This window comes from Ruditapes philippinarum, unplaced genomic scaffold, assembly GCF_026571515.1.
Source record: "Ruditapes philippinarum isolate M1 unplaced genomic scaffold, ASM2657151v2 ctg163_1_1_1_1, whole genome shotgun sequence".
Taxonomy (NCBI): Eukaryota; Metazoa; Mollusca; class Bivalvia; order Venerida; family Veneridae; genus Ruditapes; species Ruditapes philippinarum.
The window spans coordinates 154707-179156 of NW_026861533.1; the positions used below are offsets into that span (position 1 = coordinate 154707).

The 24450-nt window shown below is 32.0% G+C and overlaps 1 protein-coding gene across 1 annotated transcript in view; it reads right to left on the reverse strand.

The window, feature by feature from the left end:
• LOC132715970 (uncharacterized) overlaps positions 1-24450 on the reverse strand; it is a 124126-nt gene that overhangs the window by 23767 nt on the left and 75909 nt on the right. Inside the window, exons 55-76 of the mRNA XM_060699086.1 lie at positions 24187-24325; positions 23178-23314; positions 22748-22892; positions 20991-21193; positions 20131-20263; positions 19580-19755; positions 18875-18971; positions 18450-18598; positions 18025-18131; positions 15641-15720; positions 14021-14175; positions 13521-13617; positions 13251-13369; positions 11649-11748; positions 11158-11294; positions 10828-10966; positions 10016-10152; positions 9571-9715; positions 8523-8725; positions 7745-7877; positions 7196-7377; positions 130-282 (exon numbers count right to left, since the gene is read on the reverse strand). Coding sequence (XP_060555069.1) covers positions 130-282; positions 7196-7377; positions 7745-7877; positions 8523-8725; positions 9571-9715; positions 10016-10152; positions 10828-10966; positions 11158-11294; positions 11649-11748; positions 13251-13369; positions 13521-13617; positions 14021-14175; positions 15641-15720; positions 18025-18131; positions 18450-18598; positions 18875-18971; positions 19580-19755; positions 20131-20263; positions 20991-21193; positions 22748-22892; positions 23178-23314; positions 24187-24325 — 3066 coding nt within the window. The remainder of the gene's footprint in view (positions 1-129; positions 283-7195; positions 7378-7744; positions 7878-8522; positions 8726-9570; positions 9716-10015; positions 10153-10827; positions 10967-11157; positions 11295-11648; positions 11749-13250; positions 13370-13520; positions 13618-14020; positions 14176-15640; positions 15721-18024; positions 18132-18449; positions 18599-18874; positions 18972-19579; positions 19756-20130; positions 20264-20990; positions 21194-22747; positions 22893-23177; positions 23315-24186; positions 24326-24450) is intronic.

Sequence of the window (24450 nt, forward strand, 5' to 3'; positions counted from 1 at the left end):
TACTTAAATCCTGTATATAACATTTTCCATTTACAAACATTACCATGAATGTATATTACTATAATATTTTTCAATACAGATATTCACAAGAGTATGACAGAGGTGAGGCTATGCATTGTTTAAACTTACTATTTATCAATTTATTGCTATCTGTTGGATCAACACACTTTCCAACATTGCATGAATTTTCACAGCATATCCGACCATGACAATCTGAGTCCATTTCGCATTGTGACGTACAATCATCATCCTCAATAATGTCGGGACATGTACCTAGACTCTCTGAAAACAATATATATCATCTTGAATTTTCTTATGTGAACAGACTTGTGAGAAGAATCCCTAAAAAACCATGCCCTATTGGTAGGGCAGTGTGTTCAACACACAAAAGTACCCAGGTGCACAACTTCACACGCTAATCAACATTCCTGTAAGGATTCACGACTCTAGTCAATTACTTTTTGAGCTACACAAAAATAGAACAGACAGACGGACAGACAAACAAGGGTAAATCTAAATGCCCCCCCCCCCCCTTATAGTGGGGGCACAAAAAACAGGTAGTGAAGTAAGAACAGGTAAGCAAGCTACTTCATCCACTCTTTTTGTTGGCTTTATTTCTGTAATGTTCATAAATGTTTATTCTAACACGACCCGCATTTTTCCCTATTGAACATAGAAGAACCGAAAGTGTGTGTTATTATGCAATAGAGTCACTGTTTGACGTTCTATATTTAGACATGTGACGTAATCATTATACATGTGACGTAACCACTATAAAATCCGACGCCCTGACAATAAGTACGGAAACAAATCAGGCGCAATTTTGCATAATAGCCGGTACGGCAGATTTATTTGTTTATGTTGTGTTAGAATCGAAATAATATATCCAAATCGGTGATTTTATCGCTGGATAACATCACTGTTTGTCGTTCGGATGCGCATCATTATATCACTCGGGCTATGCCCTCGTGATATAATTCCTCACATCCGAACTCCAAACAGTGATGTTATTGAGCGATAAAATAACAGTTTGGGATATATTATTTCTTAAATAGATACAGGCAAAGAAAAATAACAATCTTTAGTAATCACAAGTGAATCTAAACTTGAGAAATAATTTTCACATCTTAAAATTTGTTTTTTTACTGACAACTTATTTCATTCTCTAATTCAATTTGATTCATAGATGCTTGTTAGATTTAACATGGACTGACCAAATGTTTATGCTTATGAAATTTAAATGTATATTTTTACTGTGAAAGCTTTAGTGGCTTCTCTGAATGTGATCTTTCTGCGGATTATACTGATGCCAATAATGGGCAACTTTTTGATATGGTTGTTAGTGACATAACAGATTGTGTATCAATCAATTTTTATCACCAAGCCACTAAAGAGGAATTACTGGAGCTATTACAACAGTTGTATCAATTTACACCAACAAAAGATGAAACAGGATTATCCACAACTATTTACATTACAGACAAAAAAGTTGTAATAACTGTTTATTACACTCTAACTATGCTGATTCAAGGGCCAGGGTGCAGAGTATGGAAAAATACCATTTTTCAGACTCTATCAACAAAGCTTAAAACCTCAATGAAAGTAAATGAAACTGTAGATCTTCAACAGAGCAAATCAAATTCAGCCAGAAAAATGAACCCAAGTATTCCAAAACTTAAGAAAAAATCCAAGTCCAGCAACATATTAACAACTGTTTCAACCAAACTATTTGGCCCATCACCAGACAAAGGACTTCTTAAAGTTGCTAAGCAAATGAAAAAAGCTGAAAAGGTAGCTAAAAAAGGAGGGCCACCAGTTGATAAAGAGTATTTCAACAAATGTCTAAATGATGTATTATCAGGCAAGTCAGATGCAAGCAGTTCAAAGATTACTAGTCACTCAGCTACACCATTAAACTACCAATACAACAAAAAACAACAAGAAACACAGATCAAGAACAAATTGTGTGAAGAATCAACTAAACATGAAATGAGCCTAAAAGATAATGAAAGATATGATGAACTCTATGACAACGAACTTACACAAAGAAAAAAAGTATTGAATAAATCTTTAACTGATAACAAAGCTGGCACTAAAACAGTCAATAGCAACTTAATTACTGCAAATAAAAGTGAAGAAAATGATGTCACCTCTCAAAGTTCTTTCAAGTTAGAAAATCCTCACATCAAGGAGAGGTGTGCTGAACAAACAAACACCAATAGTGAATATGAAGCCCCTCTGTTAAGACAAAAAAATGAAGAAATGAAAAGTCAACTAAGACGGCTAGAGAAAGAAAATAATCAGTTGAAAACAAAATATAATGACCAAGGAAACAAACTTATGAAGGCCTTAGACTCTGCAGAAAAAATTAAAACAACTCTTGAAGATACTCGAAGAAAAGTCTCTGAACAGAGCAAGCATATTCAGTCAATATCGTTAAAATCAAACACCCTGGAGGATAAGTTAGCAGATGCAAATGCAAAATGCTTAATACAAAGTGAAGAAATTGATAAACTTAAGAAAATGAATAGTTTGATGAAAGAGGAAAAACAAAAGCTCATTAGTAAATTTACAGCAAGGAGTTTGAATGATGAGGACAGAACACAGTGCACAAAAGAAATCAAGGATGATATAACTTCCATCAAACAAAATATTGATATCTTGATTGATAAGCAAAAAAAGGCAGCAACTTTACATGATATTTCACTGCTCAGATCAGAAATAGAAGCACAAAAACTTAAACACAACATACAGCTAGAATCAATTCCAGATGAGGGCAACAACCAGCTCAAGGGTACTGTAGATAATGATGACAACCGAAATCTCATTGAAACTGACCACCATAGGAAGCAAGACAAATCAAAATATTCAGTATCTATTTTAGGTGATTCTGTCACAAAAATATTAAGAACGGATAAAATGTCAACTGACAAAACAAATGTTACAATACAGTCTCAAGGAGGTGCCCATGTTAAGGACATCCACAGTAAGGTGTCTTCCTTACTTGCCAACAAGCCACATGTTCAAAGCACAAACGTGTTTGTTATTCATGCAGGCATCAACAACATATTACATGGTGATCAACCAGAGGTCGTAAAGCAACAGTTCCTTGAATTGACAGAACTTTTGAAACAAAACAACCCACAAGTTAAAATAGTGGTCTCCTCAATATTACCAATGAAAACAGATATGTCATACTTATAAAAGATAAGAAATACAAATGAACTTTTGAGGAAACTCTGTAATGAAAGAAATATTGATCACACAAATTCCTTTATGAAATATCAGCAGACAGACCAGTCACTTTACTCTGTTGAAGTTCATCTTAATAATCATGGAGCTGCAGTTTTTGCTAAACAAATCAAGGCCACAATAAGACAAGTACTTGACATCAACCCAAGGAAAACACCAGGAAATTTTCGTCAGGCCATTCGTCAATACATATCACCGCAGTACCAACCACACAAGAGACAAACCAGGCCTTGGGGCTTTACACACTTCAATCATCCAACTGGGGCGTGGAGCTTACCCCCATGGATGTACACTTATCCACCACTTCAAAGATAGAAAGCAGTCACTGTGACTTCCTACTTGAACGCAGACAAATTTGACAACAATCCATCCTGAAAGTGAAAAATCTTAAAATGCCAATTTTAATGTAGATAGTGTAAATATTGAAAATCATTGCAAAAATAATGAAAATAAATAGATAACATTTCTATAGAGCAAACCACACCATTAAGCTCTAAAGAAACTAACTATCTATCAAAGCAAGGAATTAAGTTTCTCCATCTTAACATTCATTATCTTTATCCAAAACTTGAAGAATTCAAAATTTTGCTACATCTTCATTCTTATTTGGATATTATTGGGCTATGTGAGACATTTTTGAACAGTTACTTCTCAGACAGTGAATTTGAGCTTAAAGGTTACCAAATGTTTCGCAAGGACAGGAAAACAAATGGTGGTGGACTTATTTTATATGTAAATGAAATCTTTTCCTGTGTTCCTCGGAATGATCTACAACATGAGGACATTGAATCTATCTGGCTTGAAATAAAAAACAATCAACAAAAACCATTTATTTTTGGCTATATTTATAGGCCACCATCATCACCTGCAAACTGGAATTCATGTTTAGAACAAATTTTAGATAAACTATATATTGAAAACAAAGAAATCATATTGACCGGAGATTTTAACTTTAATTATGATCCATTAACTATGTCTACTAATAACACTTCTTGGAATAACATTACTAACAGTTTCAATTTGAGGCAGCTAGTTGAAAAACCCACCAGAGTAACTCAAACATCAAATACAATTATAGATCATCTATATACTAATTTCCCTAGCAATATATCTGAAATCAATGTACCTGATTTATCAATCAGTGATCATTTTCCAATCTGCTTCACACGCAAAATCTTAACAACTGCTATCAAAGACCCTTTACATCAAATTATTCAATACCGAAATATGAAACAATTTGATGAAAAACATTTTCTTGAATCTCTTGAACAGCAGCCTTGGTCAGTGTTAGAAATATATGATGACCCAAATGATGCTTTGGATTATTTTAACTCTTTATTCAATCAAGTATTAAATGCTCATGCTCCTCTTAAAAAGAAACGTGTAAAACATACGCATCTTCCAGACTGGTACAATCCTGATATTCTTCATGCCTCTAAACAAAGAGATAAAGCTAAGAAATTAAATAACAATGAAGAATATAAATATTGGAGAAATAAAGTTAAAAATCTAATCTCAAATTCCAAAAAAAATTACTATTCAGAAACTATAAATAACAATAAACACAATGCAAAAGAAATGTGGAAAAATCTCAAACAATTATCAGGAAAATCTACAAATCACCAAACAAATTATATTCAAGATGAAGAAGGAAATCAAATCAAAGACCCATTAAGAACAGCCGAAGTATTTAATGACTATTTCATTGATATCTTTAAATCTGCACCTGGATATTGCTCAACTTTATCACATGAAGATGAAATAAAATTGCATGAGTATATTGAAATGCATTCAAAGGATAAATGCCCTTTCAACATACCTGAAGTTACAAGTCAATTCATATACAAAGAACTACAAGATCTTGATATCAGAAAGTCAACAGGTCTAGATGGTATAGGAGCCAAATTTCTTAAAATAAGTTCTAAAATTATATCCAAGCCTTTAGAAAAAATATTCAATCTCAGTCTATCAAGTGGCTTATTTCCTTTCGCCTTTAAGCAGGCAAAAGTTACTCCTATACATAAAAAGGGCAACAAAAATGAAAAAGGTAATTACAGGCCTATATCAATACTACCAGTTCTATCAAAAGTTCTAGAAAGACATGTTAGCAATCATCTTAAGTTATTTCTTGAAACTAACTCTCTTTTTCAGCCAAATCAGTCTGGCTTTCGCACAAATTATTCATGCGAAACTGCTCTTACTTCAATTATTGACAGCTGGATCAGAGCAATAAATGAAGAAAAACTTATAGGGACTATATTTCTTGATCTAACAAAAGCATTTGATTTGATCAATCATAACTTATTATTGAAAAAACTACAACTGTATAACATAAATGAAAATTCAATTTCATGGTTTAGGTCATACCTAAGTGATCGCTCACAACAATTATGTGTGTCTGGAAAGTATTCTGAAGCTCAGCATATAAAATCTGGTGAGCCTCAAGGTTCAGTTTTAGGCCCTCTCCTTTTTATTATTTATATCAACGACTTACCTTTGCATTTATCACATTCTACAGCAGACATGTTTGCTGATGACACTACAATTACCTCATTTGGACACAGTATCAATTCAATTTGTACAAAACTTCAGTCTGACCTTAATTCCATACAACGGTGGTGCAACAGGAATTCAATGATTCCAAATGCTAATAAAACTAAAGCTGTGTTTATTTCACCTTCAAATAATTTCTACAATACTATTACTCTCCTGTGCATCAGATGAAAGCTTACAATTTTCAGAAACAGAAAATTTTTAGGTGTCCATGTTGATCATACACTGAACTGGAAAATACATGTCAAAATGATACTGAATAAATGCAATTCATTACTATACCTTCTTTTGGGAATAAAACAATTTCTAAATGTTCATGTAAGGAAAATTTTCTATAATGCATACATTCTTCCCCACTTAGACTATTGTTGCACTATTTGGGGAAATTGCAGTAAAGAACTCTTAAATGACCTGTATAAATTTCAAAAACGTGCAGCACGAATAATATTGGACAAAGATTTTGATGCACCCACTGATGATTTATTTTCTGAATTAAACTGGATGAAATTTTCTGAAAGAGTAAATTATAAAAAAGCTATTTTAGTGTACAAGTCCCTTAACAATCTTCTCCCTGATTATATGCAAAATCTTTTTACTTACACAGAAAATACACAATTAAGATCATATCAACAAAAACAACTTCAAATCCCAAAACCTAGACTTGAGTTCTGCAGAAAATCTTTATCATATTCAGGGTCAAAACTTTGGAATTCTCTTCCCTTAGATATCAGAAATTCCACAAATTTACAGTCGTTCAAAAATAATTATCTTAAATGGTGGTTCTCTGGTGGGAATAAAACACATCAATTTGTATTATAAAATGATAAATGTATATCTGAATTGCAATGTTTATATTCTTATATAATGTTTTTTCCCTAGATTTTCGTTTTACTTGTTTCTTAACTACAATGTATTTGTAATTTTGTTGTTGTTTTATCATACCTTTTGTTTGTAAATGTTTATATTATGTACATTGTATATTTGATAGAGGCTCATAGGGAAGACTGGGCATGCCCAACTATGTTGCCTCTTTAAATAAAGTCTTTATTATTATTATTATTATTATTACACAGTGTGCAATTCTGTTTAAATTTCCTTTGATAATGTTAAAAGCTTTTATATTCTTTTGCATTCAAATTCATTTCAGCCTTACTGAAATCATATATTTGCAAAGTTTACTGTGAAACAATCAAAATCAATTCTGTGTTAGATTTTAGAAATTCAACAAAAAATGTTCAGAATTTAATGTTAAATTTATTGATTTATTTAAAAATCTTATAAATTTGGGAACAAAATCTTAATCATTTTAAAAATTCAAATCACAAGATATTCAATTTCTACAGTGTAAACAAAGTATACAATACTTTGACTGTTATAAAATAACTCTTACCATCATCTTTATCATGTTCATCATCAGAATCACATTTTAACCAGTTTAGTCCGGTTATATTTTCGAAGTGTTCAGCATATGCTGGGTTCTTTTGGTTCTGCATGAAGGCTTCTATGTAACCTGGACAGACTGGATGCATTTTGTACCAGTCTATTATTCCATCAACACAGGAACTCAGTGCTCTGTTATATGAACAAAATAATAGAAATTGATTCAAACATACTTGTCTTGCATAATGTAGCTTCAAAAGCGTACAAGCTCTCTAAATTGAGCTAATTCATTAATCTTTTAAAAAATACTTCCTAAAGTGGTCTATTGTTGTGGTCACATTTTTTTATGTCATTTACATAACTGCATTGGAGAGTTGTATCAGTATGTTTGAAAATCAATTTTACTGGAACTAGTTTAGCCCCATATAAAACATCAAATGCACTTAGTGTGCTCTTGCTGTAATCACACATGTAGCTTGTTTATTCCAAATAAAAAAATCATTCATTTAGGACAATACGCTGTTGTTACTGCAACTAATTTATACCAAATAAAACTTGCCTGCATTTGTCAGAGAAAGATGTTGCTCCACCAAGGGAACCTTCAGCATAAACTGCACATGAAGCAGTTAATGTATTAACCATCTGGTCACCATCCAAACAGTTTCCTGGTTCAGGTAATGGGAATATTTTGTCTGTAACAGAGACATTACATAATATGATAACATATCTAATGTCAATAAAATATCTGTTTTTTGAAAATTATTTTTGAAATTTATGCTTTAAAACCAATATGGTGACAGACATTCAAACCCCACCAGTCCATCTGTGATAAAAATCCCTAGATACCCTCTGTTTATCATACATGAATATTGGCACATAATTTATACATTTGTACATAAAACTTTTTGTCAGTGACATGATTTAATTTCTTTTCTTTAGAATTAAACCAACAGTTCTAAGACTAAGTGACAATTTGTGTTCACACATATACAAACCATAGGAACAGTAAAAAATTGAGTTAATTAGAATTCCAAGGTATAATATTTAAGTGAAATTGACCAGGTAATGTCAAGGTTTTTAAATAAGGTACATTGCATATGACGTATTTTGTTTGTTTTGGGTTCTACCTCACATCTACACAGTATAGGTCATATCGCAACATTCCAGCTTGACTGGTGGAGGAAGACCTCAGGAGCCCTTCTGTGCAGTATTTAAGGCACTTAGGAGCACCTGAGTAGAACCATCAACAATGACATATTTAACGATAAATTTTGTTAGCAACATTTTCAAAAGAAACTCAACAGCTATGAAGTACGGGAATCCAACAATCTACCTACCATTGCATTGAGGATAAACTTCCTTGACAGAATTTGATGGTTCAGGCATACCCATTAACTGGCCGTCTTTGACCATGATTTCTATCAAATCAGGTAAATTTTGTTTTAAAACATCACTGAATTCTCCTTCCTTGCAATATTGACCACCAGTAGACATGTCCTCATATACCATATGACTGCAGTATGCAGCGTCCAAATATACCCTGCAATGTTGTCAGTTACATGTTCTTATAAATATTTATATTCAGATATAATTTCTTCTATATATTATATATTATAATGTATTGATTATTGTTAATCGCAGGATGACAGTAAATGACAAACTATTGCATCTGTGAGTGATTCAGAATGATATTGCTGATGTTATTACTAATTACTTTATGGTTGAATATGTAGTTGCAAGTTCAACAAGGTTAATAATAAAAGCATTTGTCAGAGGAGTTTCTTGATCTATTTAGCGATCATTTGTATTAGGTTCCTGTGGTTGTCACTAGAACATATGAGCCGCGTCACGACAAAACCAACATAGTGCGTTTGCCACCAGCATGGATCCAGACTAGCCTTGGCAGCCACGCAGTCTGATCAGGATCCATGCTGTTCGCTTACCAACTCGATTACAAGTGGAAAAACTGACAGTGAACAGCATGGATCCTGATCAGACTTTGCAGGCTAGTCTGGATCTATGCTGGTCGCAACCCATTATGTTGGTTTTGTAGTGACGCGGCTATAATTGACACTTTCAATCCTTGTGATACCCTAGCCTTGTGAAATCGTCTCAAGTTTATAAGATAATCAACCCTATTATATGACAGAATGTTCCAGATAAGTGTTTAGTAATGACATCAGGATATTGATAAATAGGATAAAACACAAAAACATTAAAATTGATTGGTATCATAAAAATCCTATAAAGATTATTACATTTGTGACACATTTAAAACTGAATCATAATTTTTTTCTCATTACATGCAACCATGAATACATTGTCATTTACTTCTGCTGCTCACCTATATGTTACAAATATATGGTAAACAAAACTGGCACTTACATGCATGGGAAAGAATACTCCTGATCGCCATATACAGGAATTTCATGAAGATTACTCAGGTACAAAATACTTCTTGGATTATGTAAGCAGGTCTTTTTAATAGCTGGTCCAATGCCCAACATCATATGTCTTTGACAGGTTGGTTCTTTAATGTAAAGATGGTAAAATAATACCTTAATGTCAAGCAGGAATTGCGAAAAAGTGTACAAAGTTTATTTCAAAAAGTGAAGTTATTGGAACCATATACAAAATCAGTTTTAATATTGAGCTATCTAAATATCATCAATGCCATGAACTGCAAATTCTAAATAAGGTAAAAACAGATTAAGATTATTGCTTACATGTTCTTGCAAAGCATCTTGCAACGATCAACAACTATCTTCTATTATGCAAAGAAATATTTGTTAACCCAATTGACGATGCAGAATTGGAAGAAGATATTTACCACATTGATGTTCTGGATTGTTCAGGATGTTTTGTACCTCTTCAGATTTAAATGCCCTAGTTGTATTTGTGAAATTATAGCAACCAGCAAGATGAGAAGTCAAGGTAAACATACAATGCTGCATCTTTATCTCCATCCTTAATAAAAACAACAAACATGTAAAAAGTTTACAAAAACTGTCACTTACACATCTACTTTATCTATTATAAAACATACAACAATTTTTCATTTGGACAGAAATCTCAACAATTCTCAGTGCTTCATAGCAGTACCAGGTTTATGCAGGTTTTTTGTAAATTAATCATTATATGGGAAATAGGTGAAAATAATGCTATAGAGAGAGGTAGTAAAATTTCAAGTAAATACACTGTACACTGTACACAAAAAAACATATATTTTTTAGAGAGCTTCCTGCTCAATGTATGTTATTTATTAAGTAAATGAAAAGATTAGGAATCAATATTGTTTAAACTAAAACTGTTATCCAAACCTTTCAAAATTCTCAACAGTAACTATTTAAGAAAGTTGACCTGATATAATGATTCAAAAGAGACATGTTTTTTTTTGAGAGGTTTGTCAAAAATGAAGTTGCAGAAAATATTTTATATGTCAGAAGAGGAGTAAATTTGCTATTTTACAAAAAATGGTGCTAGAAATCACTTCATGTAATAATATAACACATTCATAGATAAAATGGAACATTATTTAATAATAATCCTAACCCTACTCTAGTTTTTCATGGAACACTATCTTAATACTCCGTATTAACTAACAAGTTATTCTTGCCATCTTTCTAGATGATTTCAACTTACATGCATTTTTCATCTGTGTTTTCTGTGGTAAAGTATTCCTCATTCAAACAGAAGTATTTCAACAAATATGCATTAGAAAGTCCATTCACACATATGTCTTTTTTACTGTTAGCCACCTTTAAGTCTTGCAAGCTAGCAACTATGAAAAAAAGGTAACAAAAATAAACATGTTCATTTGAAGGTCAACAAACACACTGTCAACAAAAACACCAATAAAAGAATGTCACTGATTAGAAACAGTAAAAATAATTTGGTTATGCTTAAAAACAACAATTACACTAAATTTCTAACAAATATTCAAGAATAAATACATGTATCTCAGTTACTTACTGCAGGTAGGGTCTACTGATATATTATATGTCTGTTGTAGTTCTAGAACCATGTTCTTGTGTATAGATAGAGGTTCACAAAATTCTCCTCTTAAAACGCCCATAAAACTGATACAGCTTACAAAATCTTGGTATTCCCTACAAGAATACGGGTAAAGGTTTAAAATAAAGAGATGTTTTTAAAAAAATAGATAAATACAGAATCCCTAAACAATATTTAATAAATAAAATAAATTATCATTAGAAGAAAATGTCATTTCTGCTTTTCAGCAATAATTCAAGCTTTGAAAAACTACCCTAGTAGAACAATCACTTTTTTTTTTCAACAACAGGAGAAGTTATTGGATCTGTGAGGTGATTTTAACTTTTATATATTGTAATATGTGCATTTATACCATTATTTTTACTTTTGATCAATCTCAGAGAACCTATCATTCTTTTTATGTATTAAAAAGATAAAATAATAAATCTGAGTACATAAAATTTTCTTACTTGCACTCTTTAGTCTCCATATAAGCTAACCAACTCTCTTCACATGTATCAGTAGAGGCTGTATGGAAATAGTTCACACCACAAGGTGATGGAGAAAATTCTGTGTAAAATGAAAATAAAATCTGTAATACTTATTTTCAATTATCCCCTTATATACCTACTATTTTACTTCTTTGTAGTTTTTATATGTGAGACATATAAATGGGATAAACATGAAATGAAAACTTTTAAACACTAAGATTTTCTGAATAAATGATCCTAAAATGAAAATTTTATCTCAATATAGAGAGGCGGCCCAGGCTAACCTATGCAAATAAAGACCCAAAAGCAACATTTTACAACATTTTTATTGCTGGCACAACAAATACACAACACAACAACTGAATATACAGAGCTCCAGATAATTTTTTTGGCCAATGGGTTTTTACCCCTCAAAATTTAGAGTGAGGGGTAAAATGTAAAATTTGAAAAAATTAAGGGGTAAAATCTGTCAAAAAGCATTTTGCATTTTTTATAAACAAATTAAACTTATTGTTTTTGTTTGTTTGTTTATTTTCTTTTTTTAGAAAAACCTTTAAAAATAAAATACTGATTCAATGTGAAGCAATACAAAACATGCCCTGTAAAGTCGGACTTCCAGAGTATACTGGAACTCAAGTTTAGGATACACAGCAAAATTATCAGGGCTTCCATTTTCAAAATTTGGAAGTCAAAGACTTCAAAATCTCTGATATTGGAAGTCACATTATATTGGTAAAGAAGGAAAAGTATTAAATTTTCGGAAGTCACATGCCAAAATGAAGGAGTAAATGACTCCCAAACTTCCACTATTGGAAGCCCTGAAATATTAATAAATATATTTTCTAGGAGTCAATATTTTTCTTTCTTTATTTCTGTTGGCATGTAGCTTATCATATGCTCCAGTTTTAACAATTATAGTTGAAATTACATGTAGAATTAAAGAAAAAAAAAAACAATTAAAAAAAGTATTGGTCTGAGAGAAAATTGTCCGTAACTGTAGACTGGGGTACAAAACTGAAAGTGAAAAACATGTTATTTTGTTTCAACATCAAAAGTGAAAGAAATTAAAATATATTTTTGTTTATATTGAGACATAAGCATGTCAATAGATGCCTAAACAAACTTAATACTATGTTGACTGCTACGATGATTATCTGGCAAAAATTTATATCAATAATTTCACAGGTTGATCTACGGGCGTTACACTCTTCTGTACTTCCTGCTACTTTCGTTTTTAACATGCGTTGTTGATAACAGAACTTTTAGTTTTCAATGCAATAAAATGGAAATATATTGTATTTTTATGCTCAAAACATCCTCAATCTGAGTATCAAATGTTTACACTTCTATTCTTTTACGCTTAAATTTTGACATACAAGCGTATTTTCATTTTGTTGTGCGTATCTTTGACGCACTAATTTTGAAAGTGATGCGTATTTTAGATTTTACATGCGTATTTTACGCTTATACGCACGCTATCTGGAGCTCTGATATATAAATCAGTACAAATGGCATTCCTGAATATTTGAACATGTTAGCAAATAAGTCATCAACTAGCTTAAAATAGTAAAAACAAAATACCTTCACAAGATCCAATAGTATAACCATATGTTTCTTTGATAACTCTTTCTGCAAGGTCTTGTCTGTCTTCATCTTTACATTCCTCCGGCAATTTGAGACTAGCAAAACATCCTCTTAACCTGTTGCCAGTAAATATAGTATAATTATGCTACACTTTAAAAATAATCCTCAAAATCAAACTTATGAATTTCTAAGACACTTTTTTCACATTCAGTATGTGCACTTATAACGTACAATATAAAACAAAATGTAATGCAACAGAACACTTACCGACAGTTCAAATCTGGATGGTCCGGTTCAAGCATTGACCAGCCACATTCCATGATGCCAAATAGCTCCTTTGCATCACATAAATCTATACTTGCTTCTGTGAAGATATAATAAATGGACATTAGTAAATAATACAAAAAATGTTCGATTCCCCCAAGTAGTGTGCATTTATGCTTTTATCTTCCAATTTTTTTTCATGTAATGAACTTGACCTGTATTAAATCTTAATCTTCCTTAACCCATTCATCAAATAAAGAAAAACATCATGAAAAACAAACTTTGAATGTATAAGAAGTAAACTGACAACCTTATACTTGTACAGAAGGAAATATTTATTGTTAAATGCCCATCAAAATCTTAAAAGAAATTACACATATTTGTTGCTTGATACATGAATATGACTTCAACTCAAACACAATAATGAATATGCAAATTCTAAATTCTGGAATCACATTGAAATATAGTCTGAAATTCAAGAGTATGTCTGAATCAAAACTGACCTTGTAACTGAGATGATATAAATTGGAATGCTTCCTGAAGGTTAGGATTGTTATCAAGTATTTCTCTGATATCCTGTGCTGGGTTTTCACTCGAAGTTATCAAGAGATGAAGCAAAGTCAGTATTTCTTCATTATTTCCATCAGGATCAGTTTGTCTAGTGTAGATAAAAAAAATTAAAAACATAAATAACTGGATCATTAAAATTTTCTAAGTAAATTAAATAAAGAAGAAAACCCAATAATATTGCAAACATGAAAAATTTCGAAAAATGAATAAATAATATGACACTGTATTATTTTGGTATGTTTCTTTAACCCATTACTTCATATACACGCCTTTTAACGCCTTTTTCACCCCCCCCCCCTTTTTGTTGTCTCAAATGATGAAAAAATGCCTTATTTAGGCCCAAAACACTTGTTTTTGTTTGAGAAATGTTGTTAAAAAAGTGACCTTTTTTTTGGCGCGGCCCCCCAACCAAAAGATACATCAGGGGGTTGCCAGAAGGGGGATGTGCCCCCTTCTGTTTGGGGGGGTTTGAAGGGGGGTGGAGTCCCCTTCATCGCCAAGAAAATTTTGGACTTGTGAGAGGCTGTAAATGACCCCAGATTGATCATAAGGTAACGTTTAACCAACGCTGAAAAGCATTTGACTCTATCTCAATCCATTGAGAAGTTGCAGCACTTTGAAATAAATTTTGATGGAAAAAATCAACGCAAAATAGTGATTTTTGGCAATTTTGAGATGTCCCCTCGTTGCCATGGTAACAGAAAATTTAAGCCTGAGCATGTTGTTGCAAGGACAATGGTCCAGTCAACATTTGTGCCAAGTTTGATTAGTGTTGAAGCAGTTTTTATAGTATTATAGCAATTTGAACTTGTAACGGGAGACTTTTCAATGAAAACAGCCATTTTTTACAAAATGCTCATGAAGTAATGGGTTAAGTGCTTATGCTGATTTTAACACTTTTTTGGTCATATATCAGAGGTTGGTTAACCTGACAGCATTCCTGTGTAACTTGCCAGTAATAACCAATTTCTCCAAAAGGAGTTATCAAATAATCCAACATTATTTTTAAGTCACCATTAAGAGACAAATGACTGTAAGATTAAATGTATGCGATCAATTGTCCAGAAGAAATTTTGCCTAGCCTATGGATCAAATAAGCCACCCATGGAGAAATGAGCCACACCATGACAAAACCAACATAGTGTGTTTGCAACCAGCATGGATTCAGACCAGCCAGAGCATCCACGCAGTCTAATCAGGATCCATGCTTTTCACTTACCAACTCTATTACAAGCAGAGAAACTGATAGCAAACAGCATGGATCCTGATCAGACTGCGCAGATGCGCAGGCTGGTCTGGATCCATGCTGGTCGCACACACACTATGTTGGTCTTGTCGAGACGCGGCTCAAATGTAAAAAAACCAATAATCAACATGGCATTGGATGATGGAGCATACACATAAAATATTCTGATATGATATAAAACTAAGTTGTATAAATTGCCTACCATGATAATTGCTGATGTAACATAACAATATTATGTAACGTATCGTATCGATTAACGTAACATTACATTATTGAAATGATGTATGAGAATATAATAAATTGTTACCGTTTCTTCCTTCTGGGTACCATTTGAGTAGCCCCAGTTACTTTGTAATCATAACCATTATTACTCAACAATGCATCAAGCTGTAATGTATACATAACATACATTACATTTATTTATCAATCACTAATTTCATGAAATACTGGCAAACTAGAAAGCATTAAAACTAAATTTATCCTATAACTACAACGTTTATAAACTCTTATGTGGTATTTCAATGATAGCAAAAAATTGACAAAATTTGGAGCAAGATTGATGATATGCACAGCAAGTCGTGCTTTAGAATAAAATAAGAGTTCACAATTGAATATGACTGAGTCAGCAAACAAACATTTAGAGCACTGGGTTTTTCTCAGTACTACGTTGTAACACATCATTCTTAAAGTACACAAAAGGGAATTTTCTAAAAATATCATTTCTAGAGTTCTTAGTAAATCACCTTCAATGAAAACCCTGATCACAAGTGCATACCTTCAGTGGCTGTAAAGACTTATCATGCATATCAAATAAGGAATATTCTCCTGTTCTATTAACTTAACATACAGGATAAAGAAATTATAAAATAATTAAATAATTTGACATAATCATTCCGTAATTAACTTTGATCACAGACACTTGGGGTGTGGAGCTCAAAACGCCTTTAAAATCCAAATAAAATTTTGTCAATCCCAGCACATGCACTGATCATATATATCAAAAGAACTTGATATAAGCCGTTTTGAAAAAAATTTACCAAACTTACAGGATAAAGAAATTGTTATAAAACTAGAGGATGCTTTTGTAAAAAAGCGCATGTCTCCCCCACTGCTGAGAATAACTGTGAATGGAAACAGGAATGGAAATGGAGATAAGATAATGTAAATACCCGGTAGTCACTTCAATGAAGGCTGTCTATGGATGGTTTCTATTGTTAAGGTTGTATGAGAAGATGCTTCCTAAACTGTTTGTTTTTAACCAGGTATTCAATTTTGAAAATCCTGGTTATTCAATCAGCGTATGGCAGGCGGGCGTCAAATGAAATTGCACTTGATGGTCATATCATATATAGTTTCACAAATGAAATTAAATGAAATTGTGTCTGCTCCATAATTCTTCAAACCTTTAAAGGATTTTGATGATACTTGAAACAAACGTTCATATTGTCAGATTTTTTTTTACACTATTGAAAGACAACTCAAATTACAATGTATGTAAAATCATGATAACTGTAGTGTGTTGGGATGACTCCACTCGTTTTCACAATGAAGCCTCTCTGGTAGATACTTGAAACAAAAATTCACCACATCCAGAGAACGTGTAGAGTACATGTTTCGTATGGCTGGTTCCAAGGTCAAGGTCTACTTGACACTTGAATGTCATATCATATATAGTTTCACAAACGAAATTAAAGGAAATTGTGTCTGCTCGACGGACGGACTGACGGACGGACAGGGCAAAAACAATATGTCTCCCCCCAGTTTGAGGGTTGTAGGTCAAAAGGAACTCTAGTTATCATCCGGAAATGAGAAATTGACCAACGGTCACTGTGACCTTGACCTTTGACCTACTGACCCCAAAAACAATAGGGATCATCTGCTCTATAAGACCAATCATCCTATGAAGTTTGAGGGCTGTAGGTCAAAAGGAACTCTAGTTATCATCCGGAAACGAGAAATTGACCAACGGTCACTGTGACCTTGACCTTTGAACTACTGACCCCAAAACAATAGGGATCATCTGCTCAATAAGACCAATCATCCTATGAAGTTTGAGGTCTGTAGGTCTAAAGGAACTCTAGTTATCATCGGAAACGAGAAATTGACCAACGGTCAGTGTGACCTTGACCTTTGACCTACTGACCCCAAAAACAATAGGGATCATCAGCTCTATAAGACCAATCATCCTATGAAGTTTGAGGGCTGTAGGTCAAAATGAACTCTCGTTATCATCCGGAAACGAGAAATTGACCAACGGTCACTGTGACCTTGACCTTTGAACTACTGACCCCAAAAACAATAGGGATCATCTGCTCAATAAGACCATTCATCCTATGAAGTTTGAGAGCTGTAGGTCAAAAGGAACTCTAGTTATCGTCCGGAAACGAAGAATGGACGGACGGACTGACGGACTGACAGACGGACGGACTGACGGACGGACAGGGCAAAAACAATATGTCTCCCCCCGAGGTGGGGGAGACATAATAATTAAATAATGACATAAATAATCATTCTGTAACTAACTTTGATCAGTCTGAATACTTTATATGTTTTATTACATGTATATTTGAAGTTGCATACAACAAAGATTTTAGCTAACACACAGGTACGTAGAGTATCCCCAACATTCTTCCATAAATACAGCTATATTTATGTTTTACCACAGAATTATTTAATCTCAAATCAGCTTACCAAAGGCTCAACCCTGGCAATCAAGTTCTTGGAGGCATCACTATTTTCGTCAGCATAATCTTCATTATAAGGTTCTTTACGAAGACCTAATGCAACCTCGTATGTTTCTAAAGAAATTAATAAAATAAGTTATATTGTATAGCAACAGAAGAAGTGGAAATTATTTCATTTCTTTATTTTTTTGCAATGGGTTGGAAGGACTGAAGGTGTAACAAATATATCTTTTTTCTTATCATCAAATGCATTTTATGTAGGAAACAATTTATATTTTCTTTTAATTCATCAGATATTAAAACTAATGTGGTCTTAATTAAATGGAGAAAACAAAATCACATGTAATTCATCCATCTGAAAATCTTGCCTGAATATATATCAATTTTACAGTATTGCAAAATATATAATATCCTTTCTTGTTGGATACATACTTGTACATTGATCACGATCAGGGAAGGCTTTTGTTATTTCGTCTCTCGTATCAACTAGGTCCGATATGTATTCATTCGCATGTTTACCACAAACTGGACTTTTCTCTTCAAAACATTTCATTGTCTTTGCTCGGTAGTGAGTTAACATTCTGCAGGGAAAACCACAATAAAAACTATAGAAATATATCACAGCAAGTAATTATCTTCAAGAAACATAAAAAAAATATTGATTATATATATTTTTATTTTTTTTGTTATATTAACATATAAATTTAAATTATTACACAAATTTCATGTCATTTCAAGAAGTTTTTAAACAGCGTTAAATTCATCATTCAAAGTTAGTTTAGGTACATTTGAACACAGTCAATATTTCCTTTGACAGGAACCACCTAAAAGAAGAAAAAGATTTTAGAATAACATACGTGCACTTCTGACTATCGGTCATCTTGTCCGAAATGAGATATAGAGACCGGTATTGTATTGAGCAATCTTCGTTTTCGTTAAATATCTGAACACAGTCTGAAAAAAACAACAACCATCATTATGTATGTGTTATTTTGATACTTTAAAGTATTTACAACTATAGTAAATATATTAATAATATTCTAAGCTTTCATTTGATATTGTTGATGTCAGATACATTCATTGAAAGTAAAAAGTGGTCAAACTTTTTTCAGGAGTTACATTTTAGTAATTTCTGTACTTAAAATATTCTTTGTTTTTAATGATTCAATAATATTCTCTGTGCTTCTTGGCCCTACATGGCATTTTTCAAGTAACTAAAATGTTGATCAATAAATCAAAATTACCAAATATTAAAAAGTATAAACAATATATTCATGCTAAACTTATTGAAGAACTTTATATGCCCACAGTTTAAATTTCTTACAGGATCAAAATATCAAAGTCAGCAATGTTTAATTCCTTAACACAATTCCAATTTTCAAAAGCACAAAAATGAAAACTGGTTAAGCAGCTTATACTCGAGAACACTCCTATTTTACAACTAAAACTACCATACATATAAAATTTTCAAGCTAGTATGATGCATATAACTCCTTTAGTACTGTACAGATGATTGTTTTTAAAAACTGAAATTTTCGCTGAATCATTTATAAAATTCTTACCATCTTCATCTTCCTCATCAGAATCACATTCTAACCAGTCTAGTCCGGTTATATTTTCAAAGTGTTCAGCATATGCTGGGTTCTTTTGGTTCTGCATGAAGGCTTCTATGTAACCTGGACAGACTGGGTGCATTTTGTACCAGTCTATTATTCCATCAACACAGGAACTTAGTGCTCTGTTATAAACAAAAAATGATACAAAAGGAATTAATTCAAACATGTGTCTTGCAAAATATAGCTTCAAAAATGCACAACATTATTTAATATTATTTACAACCCTGCATTGGGGTGGTAAACCTGTATTTAAAACCATTTACTAGAACTGTTATGCAGTGAATATCCCCCATACCACATTGTCAAAATCAACAGTGGTCATTTAGAGCCCAAGGACTCTAATCTGAGGGTATTAAGCCAGTGCACTGCTAAGTTATGTATTCTGCAATTTGCTGTCATAACTGCATCCTAATTATTCAAAATAAAAATAAAACATTCATGTATTTTGGACAATACGCTGTTATAACTGCAACTTAATTATCCCAAATAAAACTTGCCTGCATTTGTCAGAGAAAGATGTTGCTCCACCAAGGGAACCTTCAGCATAAACTGCACATGAAGCCGTTAATGTATTCACCATCTGGTCACCATCCAAACAGTTTCCAGGTTCAGGTAATGGGAATATTTTGTCTGTAACAGAGACATTACAATTATAATACATCAAACTGAAATATCAGAAGTGTTTTTCTCTTTTCCTGTTAAATTTTATATCCTCATACAATTATGCTACTATTAAAGTACATTATAATATGTAGACATTCATATTCCCCCTTCTGTCACAATTATTAGAGACTCCCTGATAATTTTCAAACATATCCGCATATACCTTAATTCCAATGTTAGTGAAATATTTTCTTCAGAAGTAAGTTAACAAATCTTTGTGATAAGATGTAATGAGATAAATCCCTAATCCATTCCAACAATAAACAAGAGCTTTCCGTAGGACAGCAACGCTTGACTATTCTATGGACTTTGAAAATATTTGAACTATTACAAAAACTTTAACATAAGTGGTTACGCCGACGCGGACCCTGACGCTCGGGTGACTACAATAGCTCTACTTATTCTTATCGAATAGTCGAGCTAAAAATTTAAACCTTTAAGATACAATATCAAGACTGTCCAAGAAAATGTGAAGTAGTCAAAAATGCTAAATTACACATCACATAATAAAAGCTCTATACTCTAAAAATTAATGTTTTATGAAAATAACAAAACAGATAAAAAAGATTCATTTCTTGAAAGATAATTAGATAAGATTTTGGTATTGAAATATAACGATCATCTTTTAACGCAGTTCAAATTCATGACTGAAAACAGTAATGACAGAACGAAAACTGACATGTGATCTACCTACCATTGCATTGAGGATAAATTTCCTCGACAGAATATGATGGTTCTGGCATACCCATTAACTGGCCATCTTTGACCATGATTTCTATCAAATCAGGTAAATTTTGTTTTAAAACATCACTGAATTCGTCTTCGGTGCAATATTGACCACCAGTAGACATGTCCTCATATACCATATGACTGCAGTATGCTGCGTCCAAATATACCCTGCAATGTTGTCAGTTATAAAATCTTCTAAATAAGAGTAATGTAATTACATGTATTATTGTAAATCACAGGATGAAAGTAAATGACAAACTATTGCATATGCAAGTGATTCAGAATAACCTTGCTGACATTATACCAATTACAATAAGGTTGAATATGTAGTGACATTATACCAATTACAATAAGGTTGAATATGTAGTGGCATTATACCAATTACAATAAGGTTGAATATGTAGTGACATTATACCAATTACAATAAGGTTGAATATGTAGTGGCATTATACCAATTACAATAAGGTTGAATGTGTAGTGACATTATACCAATTACAATAAGGTTGAATATGTAGTGACAAATTATACCAATTGCGATAAGTTTGAATATGTAGTGACATTATACCAATTACAATAAGGTTGAATATGTAGTGACATTATACCAATTACAATAAGGTTGAATATGTAGTGACATTATACCAATTACAATAAGTTTGAATATGTAGTGACATTATACCAATTACAATAAGGTTGAATATGTAGTGACATTATACCAATTACAATAAGGTTGAATGTGTAGTGACATTATACCAATTACAATAAGTTTGAATATGTAGTGACATTATACCAATTACAATAAGGTTGAATATGTAGTGACATTATACCAATTACAATAAGGTTGAATATGTAGTGGCATTATACCAATTACAATAAGGTTGAATATGTAGTGACATTATACCAATTACAATAAGGTTGAATATGTAGTGGCATTATACCAATTACAATAAGTTTGAATATGTAGTGACATTATACCAATTACAATAAGGTTGAATATGTAGTGACATTATACCAATTACAATAAGGTTGAATATGTAGTGACATTATACCAATTACAATAAGGTTGAATGTGTAGTGACATTATACCAATTACAATAAGTTTGAATATGTAGTGACATTATACCAATTACAATAAGTTTGAATATGTAGTGACATTATACCAATTACAATAAGGTTGAATATGTAGTGACATTATACCAATTACAATAAGGTTGAATATGTAGTGACATTATACCAATTACAATAAGGTTGAATATGTAGTTTTAGTTCAGGAAGGTTTAAAGTAAAATCACTATCATAGGAGAATCGTGATCTATTGATCTATTACTTGTATTTGACTCTTGTGAATGTTTCTAGAACATATTTACACCTCCTGATATCTAAGTCTTATCAAGATGAACACAATTTTAAGATCAAGATAATCTGGTATGATAATCAGCCCTATTATATGACACAATAGTGCTTAAAAGAGGCTTTTGTTTTATAAAGACAACATGCTATTGATAAATATGACCAAAAAAGCAAAAACTAAAAATTACCTTAAAATTGATCAATATCATTAAAACTATATATAGATTATTAAATTTCTGACATATTTAAAACTGTACCGCAAAATTTTTACCAATAAATACAAACCATGAACAAATTGTGATTTACTTCTGTTGCTCTCTGATTTTTCACTATTTTTATAAACAACGTATATGGTTAATAAAAACAGACACTTACATGCATGGGAAAGAATGATCCTGATCGCCATATACAGGAATATCTGGAAGATTACTTAGGTACAAAATACTTCTTGGATTATGTAAGCAGGTCTTTTTAATAGCTGCTCCCATGTTTAACATCATATATCTTTGACAGGTCAGTTCTTTAATGTAAAAAGGTAAAATGATATCAAAATGTCAAGCAGGAATTGCGAAAAAGTGTACAAAGTTTATTTGAAAAAGAAAACCTATTGGAAAAACAGTTTTAATATTGAGCTTTTTTAAAAATCAGTGGTGCCATAAACTGCAAATTCTAAATTAGGTAAAAACAAATTAAGATTTTACATGTTCTTGCAAAGCATCTTGAAAACAACACAAACTATCTTCTATTATGCAAAGAAATATTTGTTAACCCAATTGACGATGCAGAATTGGAAGAAGATATTTACCACATTGATGTTCTGGATTGTTCAGGATGTTTTGTACCTCTTCAGATTTAAATGCCTCGGTTGTTTTTGTGAAATTATGGCAAGCAGCAAGATGAGAAGTCAAGGTAAACATACAATGCTGCATCTTTATCTCCATCCTTAATAAAAACAACAAAAAATATGTAAAAAGTTTACAAAAACTGTCACTTAGCTAGTTTATTCAATGTAAAACATAACAAAATATGTTAGTTGCTCATGAATCTTAACAATTCACAGTGCTTTATAGTAGTGCAAGGTTTTTTTGAAGTTCATTATTATTGTTATAAGGGAAAAATGGTGAAAATCAATGCTACAGAGACAGGTAACGTTTTAAGTTAATATCTCTTGTTGTGGGCACAAAAAACCTTACCAAAAAAATCTAATCCAAACTTTTTCAAGTGTTATCATGATTCAAAAGGAAATTAATGGTTTGAGAGGATTATAATAAATGCAGTTGCTCATGCAATGCAAGGACAGGAGTTTATAGTTAGTTATCTTTACTATTTTTGCAAAAACTGGACATAGAAATCATTTTATGATTATTAAAGCTGTACGCCTACAGATGAGCCAAAATATTTCAAGAAATTCAATCTTAAGAAAAATGTATTAAGATCTTAAGAAAAGTAAAAAAGTTCAATATTTAATTAATTATTTACACATTATGTGCGATTAATGACTCATTTTGCAGTATCAATCACTATAATTCTACTGCATTACTAACAAGGTAAGAGGTATTTATGTATATTTCGACCTCTTTTTGGTTATTTGCGTGCTGTTTGCAATGTGTAAATTATTTTCTTTGTTCACTTCGCAATAGTTTACTTTTAAATACATTTTCAAAATTTCCATGAATATTAACATGAATCTGGAGGCATGCTGCTTTAATATTAAATATCTACATATAAAATAGAACATTATTCAACAACCCAAACTTTACTCCAAACTAACAAACAGGTCATTCTTGCCTTCTTTCTAAAAGATTTTTACTTACATGCATCTTTGCTCTGTGTTTACAGTGGTAAAGTATTCGTCATTTAAACAGAAGTATTTTAGCAAATATGCATTAGAAAGTCCATTCATACATATGTCTTCTTTACTGTAAGCCACCTTTAAGTCTTGCAAGCTGTCAACTGTGAAAACATAAAAGTAGTAATAAAAAAAGCAGTCATGAAGGTCAAAACATACACAGGGGGAAAAAAAACACACACACCCACAATACTAGTAAATTTAAAGGGTATTTAGCTTTATCTAATGA